The 15,056-nt window shown below is 37.2% G+C and overlaps 1 protein-coding gene across 5 annotated transcripts in view; it reads right to left on the reverse strand.

Annotated features, from left to right (window-relative positions):
* PPEF1 (protein phosphatase with EF-hand domain 1) overlaps positions 1–15,056 on the reverse strand; it is a 121,738-nt gene that overhangs the window by 81,834 nt on the left and 24,848 nt on the right. For all 5 annotated transcript variants that reach the window (XM_046672691.1, XM_046672689.1, XM_046672690.1 and 2 more), the window contains one exon: positions 10,197–10,361. In XM_046672691.1, coding sequence (XP_046528647.1) covers positions 10,197–10,245 — 49 coding nt within the window. In that variant the 5' untranslated portion in view covers positions 10,246–10,361. The remainder of the gene's footprint in view (positions 1–10,196; positions 10,362–15,056) is intronic.

Genomic DNA, 15,056 nt, shown 5'->3' on the forward strand with positions numbered 1-15,056 from the left:
CAAGAATTAGAGGTCACCTCTTTGACTTTTTATTTACTCACGTACTTGCCCACCTACCAACCCATTCACGTGGGATAAAAATAAATCCTGAATTTATAATCTGGAGACTTCCATTTTTGGTCCTGACTCAACCAAGTACCAAGTGTGTAACTTCAGGGAAATTGCTCAACCTCTCTGGTCTTCAGTTTCTCATGTAAACTTCTCATGTAAATCTCAGTTCTCATGTAAAATGAAAACTTGGGATTATGTGATCTCTAAGATCCTTTCCAGTTATGAAATACTCTAATTCATCCCTCTTTCTGTTTTTAATGCTACAGCTGTAGCCTACCTATTATTGCACACAGCAAAGCTGAAAATAACCATTCAAGGATAAAATAGGACATGTAAATGTGACACTCAAATCAGAAGCTTCTGGACAAAGAAGATAAATTCTAAAGGCTACCTCAAAAAGAAAAATCTGAATTATCCCTGTAGAAAAATCCAAGTCAAGTCACTAATATCCTTGGCTTTCCAAACAAGGAATTGTAGCCAAAGATTGCTAAGCAATTGGTCTAGGAAATTAAACATTTCACCTATTACTTCTCCTTTAAATTGCCCAAAATATGATTCCTGTGTATGATCTGTTAACTGGTTCAAGTGATAGCCAATAGAAGATGGGGAAAGATGGATGGGGAAGAAAGTGATGACAAGAGGGACCTGGGAGATGAGATACATGGGAAGGTCTAAGGCCCAGAGGTTTCAGTAAAGATCAAGAGATCAGAGAATGAGATAATAATCATAAAGACTGCAGAGGTGGAGCTGATCCAGGTGGCCACAGGGGCCAGGAAATGGGAGTGAGCAGATGAAGTAGAGTGGAGAAGGGGCTGCTGGAGTTTAGGAGGTCAAGTAACTGAGATGTCAATGGATCCGAGGTTATTCATGTGTACAGTGAAGATGCTCAGGATGATGCCAGGACGTGGCACACAGACTCTGCAGTGAATGAGGAAGTTGGTGGACAGCAAAAACAAGGAAGGGCTAACAAATGGCACCCCTAAAGGGAATAAACCTAGACTGCAGCCACCAGAAGCTTGGCAAACATATCTCAGGTTGTACAGGATTAGGATGTTTTTAGATTTTTATTTTAAAACATTTTCAAACATATGGGAAAGTTATAAGAATAGTACAATTGTTAATATTTTGTCACATATGCATTCTCTTGCTCTGGGTATCTATCTATCCACACATACACATATCACCATTATTTCTGCAGTCTCCTTTATTCTAGAACAAGTCCTTAGCCTTTCTCTCTCCTTAATGCCACTGAAACTTTTGAAGAGTACAGACCCATTATCTAAAATATCCCTCAATTTGGATCTGTCTGCTATTTCCTTGTGACTAGATTCAGGTCATGTATTTTGGCTGGAATAAGTGATAGGTCTTTCTCAAGTGTGTTACATCAGGAGGCACATCACGTTAATTTGTCTCATTATTGGCGAAGTCAACTTAGATCACTTGGTTCAAGTGTTCTTAAATCCCCTACTGTAGAGCTATTTTCTTTCTCTTTATACTTGATAAACAATTTGCAGGAACATGCTTTGGGACTGCCTATAGATTCTGTTCCCCAAAACATCCATTGATGATTTTTGCCTAAATCAATTATTACTATGGTGATTGCAAAACAGCAATTTTCTGACTCACTCCTTCTACATTTGTTAGGATTAGGATTTTTCAACATCCCATTCAAAGCCCTCTTTTATTCAATAGGGCAATGGAACAACACAAAGATTACATAAAGCCATCTGATGGAGGGTTCCATAAGAATTATAATCCTTGGCTACACCATAATTCAGGAAAATATGAAGCTTTATCTATACAATACCAAAATAATAGGCTAAATCAGTAAAATTGGGAGAACAACAGTTTACAAGTAACTGACTTCTCCACCACATTAATTTCTGCCAGTTTTCTAAAAGAATCAGTATTGGGAAAATATCAGTTTTTTAAAACTATTATTTTCTTAGGTATGTAAGAAATTTAGCTGTGTAAAAGTATTACTATCATTTTAAATTATTAAAATATATTCTTGTAGGAAATACGTTCTATTCAACAATTCAATAATGACCTTTAATTCTCTCTTAGGAAAAAAATTAAATGTCTTGAGTATGACTTTGCTTTGTCTCCCTTGTTATTAATTACTGATCTGAGTAATATTGCCACATTCATTCACCCAAGGTCAAATACAATCAGTATTGAATTTTGTCTTTTGCAGCTGCTAAAAAGCTAATGCAACATAAAGCCATAATCATATAAGAAAAGTGTTCTGATTACAGGAAATAACTGGCAATTAGGGCTGAGGTATTGCCCTTTCTTACACTGAATTGAAATCCATCTCTCCGTAATGAGATTGTCTAATTATGAACAGGATCCAACCACAAAGCTGGCTGATTTGTAAATTGTCTAGTCAAGGCTGGAAGCTGGACAAAGAATTTAAATGGGGAGGTGGGACTTCATATCCTTTCAGCAGTACTTTCTACCTTCTAAAGGCTCATGATTCTAGAGTGGATATCTAAATAGTCCCTGTAAGAGTCTCATAATACTTGAAGTCTCTAAAGCAGAGGTGGATTAATCACACAGCAAATTAAAAAAAGATGAAGATGCATTTAATTGGTATAAAGAATAAAAAGGTTATTTGGTTTTTCTGTCTGTCTATTTCATGCAGGCAATAAATGTGTTTGTAGTAACAATTTTATATAAATACTCAAGCTACACATTATCATATCAAAAAGTGAATAATTAAAAATTGTTATTGAGAGGGATCATAACTTGGATAAGAACTTTAAAGAGCATCTTATTTGATGTTTCATTTCACTGAGGAGGAAAATGAGGGAGGTCTCAGCTCATAGGGATTTCTGCTACACCCCATAGTACCAGTAAAGACTGCTTGATGGCAATTATAACTGAGAATCCTCCAACAATAATAACAAGAAGAATGGCAAGGCCTCTCTAAACTTTCAGAAAATTCTTTAGAGAACAACAAAGATCAAGGAAACAATGTCATTCATTGTTTTTCCATAAAGGTCTCAAATTTAAATATATAGCACCATAAAGGACTTAAAATTGGGAATGAGGGGTTGGGGGATACGGGAATGGGGGTGGATGGAGGGGATCTCTCCGGCAGCCGTGAATGGCTTGATTGTTAGGTTTTTTTGTTTTTGTTTTTGTTTGTTTTTTTAAGGATTGGCACCTGGGCTAACAATTGTTGCGAATCTTTTTTTTTTTTTTTTCTGCTTTATCTCCCCAAACCCCGCCCCGCACACAGTTGTATATCTTAGTTGCAGGTCCTTCTAGTTGTGGGATGTGGGACACCGCCTCAACGTGGCCTGACGAGCGGTGCCATGTCCGCACCCAGGATCTGAACCCTGGGCCGCCGCAGTGGAGCACGCGAACTTAACCACTCGGCCATGGGGCCAGCCCCGATTGTTAGGTTTTTAAACAACTAAATCAACTAGATGTTTTTCCAAGAACTAAAGAAATATTTGTTTTGCTATTTAGTATTTAAAAATTTTTAAGTACAAATAGAAAACAAATATTTGGTAAAGGAACAAGCTCCATTAGAGAAATTTTTCATTTGTCATAGCTTAGAGCATCAAACTTCAAAGCTTCAAAGCCAAAAAAAACTCGCTAGCCTTTGTAGGCTCCTCAGCACCTAGAGAAAATGAAGAAATGCAGGTCAAAGTGGTCTCAAAGACAGAAAGAAAAGAAACTATATCATAGTGTTCTTAAAGTGGTCTACAAGAAAAGAAAAAAAGGCAATAGATTATTAATTCAAAACCCACTGATACAAAATTTTAAATATAAAAGGAAGTTCAGGAGAATGAAATTGCAATGTTTAATTTCTGTTTTTTGGATAAATTCCAATTTACCAGTCAGGGCAGGGTATCAAAAGGAGCATGGACTTTGGAATCTGTCAGAGCTGCTTCCAATTCAGGTTCAGCAATGAATTAGTGCATGACTTTGGGCAGTTCTTTAATGTAAGTCTCAGTTTCCTCATCTAGAAAAGGAGACTAATCAAAGCTTCCTCCAAGAGTTGTTAGTAAGAAATAGAAATAATGAACATAGTCGGCACTCGATAAATGATAGCTATTATTATTCTCTTCCCTGTTGTACATCACAAAAGAAGCAAAATAACAACAATAACAATAATAATACAACATCGATGCTACTTCTCCACATGGAAGGCAGACAGCCCACAAGAAGGAGACAGCCTCCATTTTATATGTAGGCTACTCTTTCTCAAAAATGCCATGATACTCCAGAGGCAGAGTACTGTGGTGGGGCTGAACGACCAAGGGGGGCAAACACCCTTCACACTAGTGAGACCATGAGAAACAGGAAGCAAGCTCTAGCCCTGGCTCTGCCACTTACTAGCTGTGTATTCTTGAGCACATCACTTTGCCTCTCAATGCCTCAGTTGCCTTTTCTGCAAATTGAGAACAACCTTTCACAGTTTGTGAAGATCAAATGTATGTGAAAGGGCCTGGCCAAAAATAGAAGCACTATGCAAATAAAAGGTACTTTATATAAGTAAATTCAATTAAAGCTACATTGGGAGGCACCATAAAACGGTGTATTAGTTGACAGCAAAAAAACACTGTCATCAGAATTCCTTGGGTTTGAATCCCAACTCTGAGAGCTGTTAGTTATATGACCTTGACAAGTACTTACCTCGCTAGGCACAAGCTTCTTCAACTATACAAATAGGCATAATAACATTTTGCTATGATTTATTGCAAGGATTAAATAAAATATATGTAGAATACTTGAACACTCTCTGGAATACAGTTAGTAATCAGGAAACAATAGCTATTATTTTCTATCAAGAGCTTTTAAAATATTCATAGCCCTTTACCCAGTAATTTCATATCTAATCACCTAAATATGCAAATAATTCAAAATAAGAAAAAAGCTTTACACAAAGAAATTCTTCAAAGTGTTATTTATATTAGTAAACAAAATTTCAATATTAGAGGAATAAATAAGTATATTATGGCCTATCCACTAAATGAAATATTTAGCAATGGCTAAAATGATGTTTACAAAGCACTTATAACAATTTGAGAAATTTTTATATAACAATGTTTTGGTGTGAAAAGTGAAGCTACAAAAATTAATATTTAGTATGATCAAAAATCTACACTACACCAAAAAAAAAACTGGAAGGAAATTATCAGAATGTTAACAGTTGTTATCTCTGGTTAGTAGAAGGAGGAGTGAATATTAATTCTTTCCAACTGCTTTTCTATATTTTACAATATTTCTGAATGAGAAAAAGTTTTCATGGATAAAATGTTTATCTTATGGATAAATGTAAGTAAACACCATTGCATCAGTTTCAGAAGATTTATTATTATGAAACCATAATAAACATTGGTTGATATATTCAACAAGAGATAATGGAAGAATAAAAAGAATTATAAAGGAATACTCTGAACAAATATATGCCAATAAATTAGATAACTTAGAAGAAATGGACAAATTCCTAGAAGGACACAAACTACTGAAAATGACTTGAGAAGATACAGAAAATCTGAATAGACCTATAACAAGAGAAGAGATAGAATAAGCAATCAAAAACCTACCCATGAAGAAAGGCCAATGCCCAGATAGCTTCACTGACAAATTCTACCAAACCTTTAAAGAAGAATCAATACCAATTCTTCACAAATTACTCTAAAAAATGGAATAGAAGTGAACACTTTCCACCTCATTCTATGAGGCCAGTATTACCCCAATATCAAAACCAGATGAAGACATTACAAGAAAAGAAAACTATAGACCAATATCTCTTATGAATATAGACACAAAAATCCTAAACAAAATACTAGTAAACTGAATCCAGCAACATATAAAAAGGATTATATACTATGACCAAGTGGGATTTGTCCCAAGGATGCAAAAGTTGGCTTAACATCTGAAATTCAGTTAACGTACACCATATCACAGAACAAAGGACAAAACTACGTGATTCTCTCAATACATGCAGATAAAGCATTTGACAAAATTAAACACTACCTTTTTCTTTTTTGGCTGAGGAAGATTAGCCCTGAGCTAACATCTGTGCCAATCTTCCTCTATTTTGTATGTGGGTCACTACCACAGCATGGCCACCCACAAGTGGTACAGGTCCATGCCTGGGAACTGAAACTGGGCCACCAAAGTAGAGCTTGTCAAATTTAACCACTGGGCCATGGGGCTGGCCCCAAACACTACTTCTTAATAAAAAACAATCAATAGGAATAGGAATGAACTTCTTCAACCTAATATAGAGCATCTACAATGCTTTCCTCCTAAGATCAGGAACAAGACAAGGATGTCTACTCTCACATTTCTATTCAACATTATAACAGAGGTTCTAGGCAGGATAATTTGGCAAAAAAAAGAAATAAAAGGCATAGAACAGAAAGGAAGAAGTAAAACTATCTCTGTTTGCAGATGACATGATTTGTTAATAGAAAATCTTAAGGAATCCATTAAAAATCTATTAGAGCTTATAAATGAGTTCAGCAAGGTTTCAAGATACAAGACCAATATATAAAAATCAATTGTTTTTCTATACATTTGCAATTAACAATACAAAAATGAAATTAAGAAAACAATTCTATCTACAATAGCATCAAAAAGAATAAAATAGGCTAAATTCAACAAAAGAAATGTAAAACAAACTCTGAACACTACAAAACATTGTTGAAAGAAATTAAAGAAGACCTAAATAAATGGAAAGACATCCCATGTTCACGGATCAGATGATTTAACTGTTAAGATGGCAATCTCCCCAAAGTTATCTACAGATTCAATGCAATCCTCATCAACATTCCAGCTGGCTTCTTTTGAGAAACTGACAAATTGATCCTAAAATTCATATGGAAATATAAGGGACCCAAAATGCCAAAATAGTCTTGAAAAAGAGAAAAAAGTTGAAGGATTCACACTTCCAATTTCAAAACTTTCTACAAAAGCTATAGTAATCAAGACAGTGTGGTACTGGCATAAAGGTAGACATATAGATCAATGGAATAGAATTGACGGTTGAGAAACAATCCCTCACATTTACGGTCAATTGAATTTTGACAAGAGTGCCAAGATCATTCAATGGGGAAAGAATAGTCTTTTCAACAAATGGTGCTGGGACAACTGGATATCCACATGCAAAGAATAAATCTGTACCCTACCTCATACCATATATGTAAACTAACTCAAAATAGATCAAAAACCTAAATGTAAGAGCCAAAAATATAAAACACTTAGAAGAACACATAAGCATAAATAATCTTGGATTTGGCAATGGATTCTTAGATATGCTACCAAAAGCACAGGTAACCAAAGAAAAAATAAATTGGACTTCATCAAAATGAAAAACCTTTGTGCTTCAAAGGACATCATCAGGAAAGTGAGAAGACAGCCCATGGAATGGGAGAAAATATTTGCAAACCATATATTTGAAAAGAAGCTTGTAACTAGAATATATAAATAACTCTTACCAAAAAATAAAAATTAAAAAATGGACAAATGACTGAATAGACATTTCTCCAAAGAAGATCCACAAATGGTCAATAAATACATGAGAAGATGCTAAACATCATTAGTCATTAGGGAAATGCAAATAAAAACCCTAAAGAGATACCACTTCATACCCACTAGGATGAGTACAATCAAAAGGACAGCCAATAACAAGTGTCGCTAAGGATGTGGAAAAATTGGAACCATCACAGACTGCTGGTGGTAATGTAGAATGGTGCAGCCTCTTGGGAAAATAGTTTGGAAGTTTCTCAAAATGTTAAACATTGAGCTACCATATGACCCAGCAATTCTACTCCTAGGTATCTACCCAAGAGAACTGAAAACATGCATTTACACAATAGCTTGTACATGAATGTTCATAGCAGTTCATATTGTTCACAATAGTAAAGAAGCAGAAACAATCCAAATGTCCGTTGATTAAAGAATGGATGAATACAATGTGGCATATTCATACAATGGAATATTATTCAGCAATAAAAAGGAATGAAGTTCTGATTGATGCTACATGGTTGAATGTCGAAAACATGCTGAGTGAAAGAAGTGAGACACAAAAGATTCCATATTGTCTGATTACATTTATATAAATAGCCCAAATCTATAGAGACAGAAAGTAGATTAGTGATTGCCTAGGGCTGGGGAGGTAGGGGGTAGAGGAGTGACTCTCAATGGGTTTCTGGGCAGGGGTGTGTGTGTGTGTGAAAATGTTCTAAAATTGATTGTGGTGATGATTGTACAGCTCTGTGAATATACTAAAAACTACTGAATTATATACTTTAAACTGGTGAATTGTGTGGCGTATGAATTATATCTCAATAAAGCTGCTATTTCTAAAAAATGATCCAGGAAAAAAGTTTGGTATGTCTTTAAAAAGTTAAACATAGAATTACCAAATGACCCTGCAGTTCCACTCCTAGGTATATACCCAAAAGAACTGAAAACAGGGACTCAAACAGGTACACATACACTCACGTCCAGGACAGCACTATTCACAGCAGCCAAAAAGGTGGAAACAACCTAAATGTCCATCAACAAATCAATAAACAAAATGTAGTATAAACATACAATGAAATATTATTCAGCCTTAAAAAAGAATGAAGTACTGAGACATGCTACAACATGGATAAACTTCAAAAATATGATGCTAAGTGAAAGACGCCAGACACAAAAGGTCATGTTGTGTATGATTCCATTTACATGACGGATCCAGAATAGATAAATTCATAGACAGAATACAGGTTGGTGGTTGCCAAGGGCTGGGAGGAGAGGGAAATAGGGAGAAACTGCTTAATACCCAAGGAGTTTTACTTTGGAATGAGGAAATGTTTTGGAACTAGATAGAAGTGGTGGTTACACAAGATTGTGAAGGTACTAAATGCTACTGAATTGTTCCCTTTAAAATGGTTAATTTCAATGTTATGTGAATTTCACCTCAATCAATTATTTAAAAGAAAAAGCAATCCAAAAATCTATGCTAATATTTCCATTTACATGCAACATTTTAAACGTTGAAAAGTATTTCAAAAAGAGAGAATCAACTTTTACAAGTTGGGCTTGGCCTTTTTTTAACCTAAGAAATTGGCTATATCTAAAGAACTCTGGGTAGTCCTAGACATAAACAGATAATTACTCTCTTGACTCTCACTACTATGGAATTAGTTCAGCTGGAGCTTCTGAAAAATTCATTTCATGACGTGCTTACAGATTTGAAAGAGAGTGCATCTCCCGTGTCTCTACTGTCAGAGATTAGCCTGCTAACTCACCAGCACAAGTGAGCTGGGAGGGGGAACAGCATTTGATTCCCAAAGGAAAACATCCCACACTGATTAGTATAGAATACTCTGCATCCTAAACTCTCCATCTGAAGCCTGAGTAAACTTCCAAAACCAAAATGTGGAATAGAAATTGGGAAAATTCTCTCTAACCTAGATAACAAAGGAACAGTTATTTTAATTTCCTTGTGGAGACATGTCCCTTAAACACTCAAGTGAGTTTCATCTAGATTCTAGTGGCCATGAGAAAGAACCTCAGTACAAAACAAATAAGTGAAATATTTAAGCCTCTAATTCTACGGGGGTAGTAGGGGGCACGTCATCTATATAGAACAACACACTTTTTGGGAAACAGATGATCTAGTATTTCCCAAATTCTACCTAGAATATTCTAAGAACAAGAGGCAAATCTCATGAAGTTCTGTGTTGAAAAGCTATAAAAAATGTGACCATTGAGTTATAAAATCTAATAAAAATTCAATGATGCTACTAAATGTCACATAGGTATGGATACAGCTATTTATAAGTGTACGGAATAAAGAGACATAAATGTACAGAGCCTTTCTGGTTCTCTGTCCATGAGTCTTAAATTGAGATTTTATATTGGTACATTTCCAAGTGAAATCAAATCAAACATAAAATCTCTCTTAAATAATGCTTTATGGTACATCATAAATTCAAAGCTACGTCTTCCTAAAGGTAGTTTCCCATGTTATCCCCACATTTAACCTTCAGTGCAAGTGATGATGCCTTGTGCAAAATCGCAGAGGGCAGCTCGAGCACCATGTGAGTGAAGGAGACAGGGAGAGGGTGAATCTGGCTCGCTCTCCCCTTTCCATTCACAAAGACAGGCGCGATCCTAGCACTCACCTCTCTCAGATTTCCTGTCTTTCGCTGAAGATGAAGTACCACAGCCCATGTCTTCTCAATCGTGTGTTCGTGAATTCAACTTCTCATTCCAAGACAGAGTGTGAAAAGTGCCTCCCTTTATGCTGCGAGGAGCCCCTCCTAGCCGATCCACTTCAGTCATAGATCCTGAGGAGGAAGACAAGGAGGGAGGGAGGAAAGCGTCTGTTAACAAGGTATCTAAGGGCCGCACGGCAGGCTTCATTTTAGGCTTCTTCTCCACTGCTGTTCATCATGTGATGTGGAAACTGATCAGACATAATTTAATCCTGGTTTATTTTCCAAAACACAGCAGCAGCAACAGAGCAGCTACGGATTGCTTCTCTGCTAGATGTAAATTATATTTTCCCCGTGTCTAGGTCAGATCAAGATCTGTATAAAATAAAGCATTAAAAATGAAAATAAAAGTTATAAACTATTATGACCTCAATAAAAAAGTGAACAGGAAAATGGAAATGTAAGCACACAATTTTCTAATTGAAATACAGGGAATGGGATATGCAGCATCTGACATAATTTAACTGTTTTGGTTTTAAGCTCAAAATAATTAAATCGATGTTGGCTTTTAAAAATACAAATTGGAGGCTGACTGTGAAACAAAAACAACATATTTAAACAACTATGCCAAAATTAAAATCAAAGTGAGTTCTTGACAATATTTCTCAGGATCAGTTGGGATGCTTGCTTTAAGAAAAGGAAGTGCAAGGCCTCCCCCCAGACTAAGGCATCAGAATCTGTGGGAGGGCCTTTTTGAACAAGCTCTCCAAGTGTTTCTGAGGCCCCTCCGAAGTCTACTCTCAAGCTCACCAGGCCTTCCCAGGAGTTCACTGAAACTGCTAAATTGGATCTTCCACAATCACTCCATGGGAGTTTGCAACACAATTCCTTTCCGGAGTATCCCACCTCATTGCTTTTTTGGGTGATGTTTCCTTTAAATTGTGATGCTCCAAACCAGCCTGATCTAATCTCTTTGCATTTCTCGATAGGAACAAAGTCAGAAAACAACTGACTGAGGACCCTACTATAGGCACATCTATTTTTCCATTAGAACTACACTAAAAGCTTCAAAATTTCGACTCAAAGTGAGAGGCAAAATAAAATGAGCAAAATATCTGAATTATGGAGAAATATTTTTAAAACAATAATAACCTTAAAAAACAGACATTCTAATCAGAGCTAGGCCTGATTCTTTTACGTACTGAACTAATTAACCCTCCAAAATTTGGGGTTATTTCTAAATTTGATAGGCATTTCTTTCACATCTTTTTTATCTACATCATGGATAAAAAATGTTAACAAGGTCAGCTCCTAGGACAGAACAACCCCTGTGGCATTCCACTCCAGACCATTCTCCAGGGTTACCACAGATCCATTACCTTCACACTCTCTGAGCATATTTGTTCAGTTAGGTGGTCAATTTACCCATCATAATTATAATCTTATTTATCTATGAGACATCCTGGGAAATTTTGCTACATATTTTAATGAAATTAAGGTATATAATTTGACACCTTGACATTCTAGCCTATCCTAGGAGAAGAAGAAGAAAAAAGGAAGAGGAAAAGGAAGAGAAGGAAGGAGGGAGGGAGGAAGGAAGAAGAGGGAAGAAGAGAGGAAGAAAGGAAGTCAGTTTGGCATGATGTTTGTGTGTGTGTGTGTGTGAGGAAGACTGGCTCTGAGCTAACATCTGTTGCCAATCTTCCTCTTTTCACTTGAGGAAGATTATCGCCGAGCTAACATCTGTGCCAATCCTCCTCTACCCTGCATGTGGGACACTGCCACAGCATGGCTTGATGAGTGGTACGTAGATCTGTGCCCAGGATCCGAACCAGCGAACCCAGGGCAGCTGAAATGGAGTGTGTGACCTTCACCACTATGCCACCAGGCTAGCTCCATTGGCATGATTTTTAATAACAGAATCACAGAAGTTTAAAGGTGGGAGAGACCTTTAAAACTACCTGGAATTTACACAGAGTGCAAGAAAGTTAAGCAACTTGCCTAATGTCATATAGACAAACTGGTTGTCAAATTTTGTTGCATATTAGCATCACCTGGGGAGCTTTTAAAACTCCCAATGCTCAAACAGCACCTCATTAAACCAGAATTTGGGGGGGGGGGGGGGGGGGGTTTAAAAAATACCGATGCCTGGGTCCCATCCCCAGACGTCCTGATGTAATTGGCATTGAGTAGGGGTTGGGCATCAAGATTTTGTAAAGCTCCCCAGATGATTCTAATACGCAACAAAATTTGACAACCTCTAATAAAGAAACCGTTTTAGCGAACCCATGATGATGCCTAATGATCATCAGATTTTCCTCTAAATGCTTTGACTCCATCTGTTTGGAACAGAATTTTTCCAGAGGTCACATCAGGCTTATAAGTCTGTGGCTTCTGGTATCTACTCTTTTGTCATCTCTAAGAATGAGAAACTATTTACCAATCGCCTGCCTTCTCTCCAAACTCAGAAATTTCTCAAAGGCTATCTGCAGTGCCTATGAGAACACATCTGCTGGGTTCTTCACCACCCTTTGAAGTAGTTCATCTACTTCTAGCGAGCTTCTCCAATTGCCTAGATTAGTGCTCTCCAACATAAGTAGCACAAGACTTACCAGGGCAGATTATTCAAAAACTGCAGACTCCCAATGCAGACTGCCAATACTTGGATTCAAGCAGTCTGGGAGGCCTGGAAATCTGCAATTAAAGTGCACCCTTCAGGGGACTTCGACGCAGGCACTCCCCATATCTCAGTTTGAGAAACATCGCTCTCCATATCTCCCTTGGGCTTCCCCTCCATCTTTATGCTATTTTTTCTACCCCTTTTTATGAGTACGCAAGAGCCGGGCATTGAGTAGGCAACAAACACTGATTCAACAATAAGAAGTGATACGCAGATGGTCCCCAACTTACGACGATTTGACTCACGATTTTTCAACTTTACAATGGTGCAAAGGTGATATGCATTCAGTGGAAACTGGACTTCGAATTTTGAATTTGGTCTTCTGCCAGGATAGCAATGTGTGGTCTGATCCTCTCTGGTGACGCTGGGCAGTGGCTGGGAGCTGCAGCTCCCAGTCAGCCCCACGATCACGAGGGTAAACAACTGATACACCTACAACCATTCCGTCCCCATACAACCATTCTGTTTGTCACTTCCAGTACAGTAGTCAATCAATTACATGAGATATTCAACACTTTACTATAAAACAGGCTCTGTGTTAGATGATTTTGCCAAACTGTAGGCTAACATAAGTGTTCTGAGCACGTTTAGGGCAGCCTAGGCTAACCTATGAGGTTCGGTAGGTTAGGTGTATTAAATGCACTTTCAGTTTACAATATTTTCAACTTACGATGGGTCTATCGGGATGTAACCCCATCGTAAGTTGAGGAAGACCTGTATTTCAAACTTGATTTTCTTTCTCAGAAAAAAAATTAAGCAATATGTTTCCAAAAGCATTTGGTTCTCAGCTACCTCTCAGTTAATTCATTACACAACAAACAAAATTCCACAAAAAAGATTCACTAGGAACTAAAAAGTATCAAACCTGAGTATATTTCTGCTAGACTGTAAGCTCCATGGGTATCTTTCTTTCTAAATACTCCCTGAATCTCTGCCACCTACACAGTACCTTTCACACAGCAGGTGTTTGATAAATGCTACGTGAATGAATGGATAAAAGAATGAACATTTCTAAACCAGAGTCATTTTCAAAACTGTTAAAAGCCATTATTCGTCCATCATTTTGGGTACAGATATGTGCCATTTGATTACACAAAAGCCTTTTATTAAACCAGAAAATGGGTAGTACCTATACACCCATTTTTAAAGAAAAATTTTAAATCATGATGGAAAGAAATGAGAATTGTTCTAGAATTATTTGGTTATTAGAAAAAATAATTTGCTATTAGAATTTTTACATTATTAAATAATTATTAAGCAAGTTATTTTTAAACTGTTTTTCTCCCTCAGGTAACAGGTCAAAAAAAAAAAAAAGAGCTCATTTTACTTCTCACCAAAACAAGGGCTGGTTAAGACCAGGTGCCACTTACTAGTCCCACAACTGCCCAACCTAGATGGTAATCACCTACTAAAAGGCAGAGAGGGAAGCAAGTTTTTACAGGTGTGCGTGCCTTTGAGGACATCTCTAGCTGGCTGCAAAGCTGATAAAAATGATTTGGGGATTTTCCACTATTAGGAAAAATCTCGGCTTCTTCCAGTTCCCGCCCTGTGTCTGCATTAGAAAAGCACTTAGCGTACCAAAGAAGTCTCTCAAGAAATGATTCCCTGGGGCCTGAAAGGGATTCTCCAGCCCAAAAGGTGGAGAGTTTCTGCAGTGTTCACAAAGACCCAAGGATGCCAGAGTCAGTGACATGAACCACTGAAAAAGTGGATCTTAGCAAAAAAAAAAACTTGAAACTTGCCCAGTGCTGCTGCCCCCACCAATATATACCAAGGATAGCTTTAGAGCACAAACATAAAATAGTGACTCATCATTGGTACTCACTCCTAATCTGCAAAAGGATAGGCTTCTAAGGCTTCTGTTAAAAGGTTTTCACTGCGTGTGTGTGTCAGGGGATAAGAGGGGATAATTGGAGGGTAGAACTGTTTGATGATCTTCAATTCTTTTCATCCTAACCACTTTGCATTTCCCAAGGTGAAAAAAAGGAAAGAACAAAAGATGGCCCTTGGAGCCAACCTAACCTCGGCCATCAAGCACACTCCAAGTGCTAGCCCAGCCTCCGCAAATTGTTCTTATTCATTCTTAACTTTTTTTTATTTCAAAGTGCATCTCTATTGAACTCCCACACCTTGGCTCAGCCACCTTG

Source organism: Equus quagga, chromosome 10 (genome assembly GCF_021613505.1).
Source record: "Equus quagga isolate Etosha38 chromosome 10, UCLA_HA_Equagga_1.0, whole genome shotgun sequence".
Lineage (NCBI taxonomy): Eukaryota > Metazoa > Chordata > Mammalia > Perissodactyla > Equidae > Equus > Equus quagga.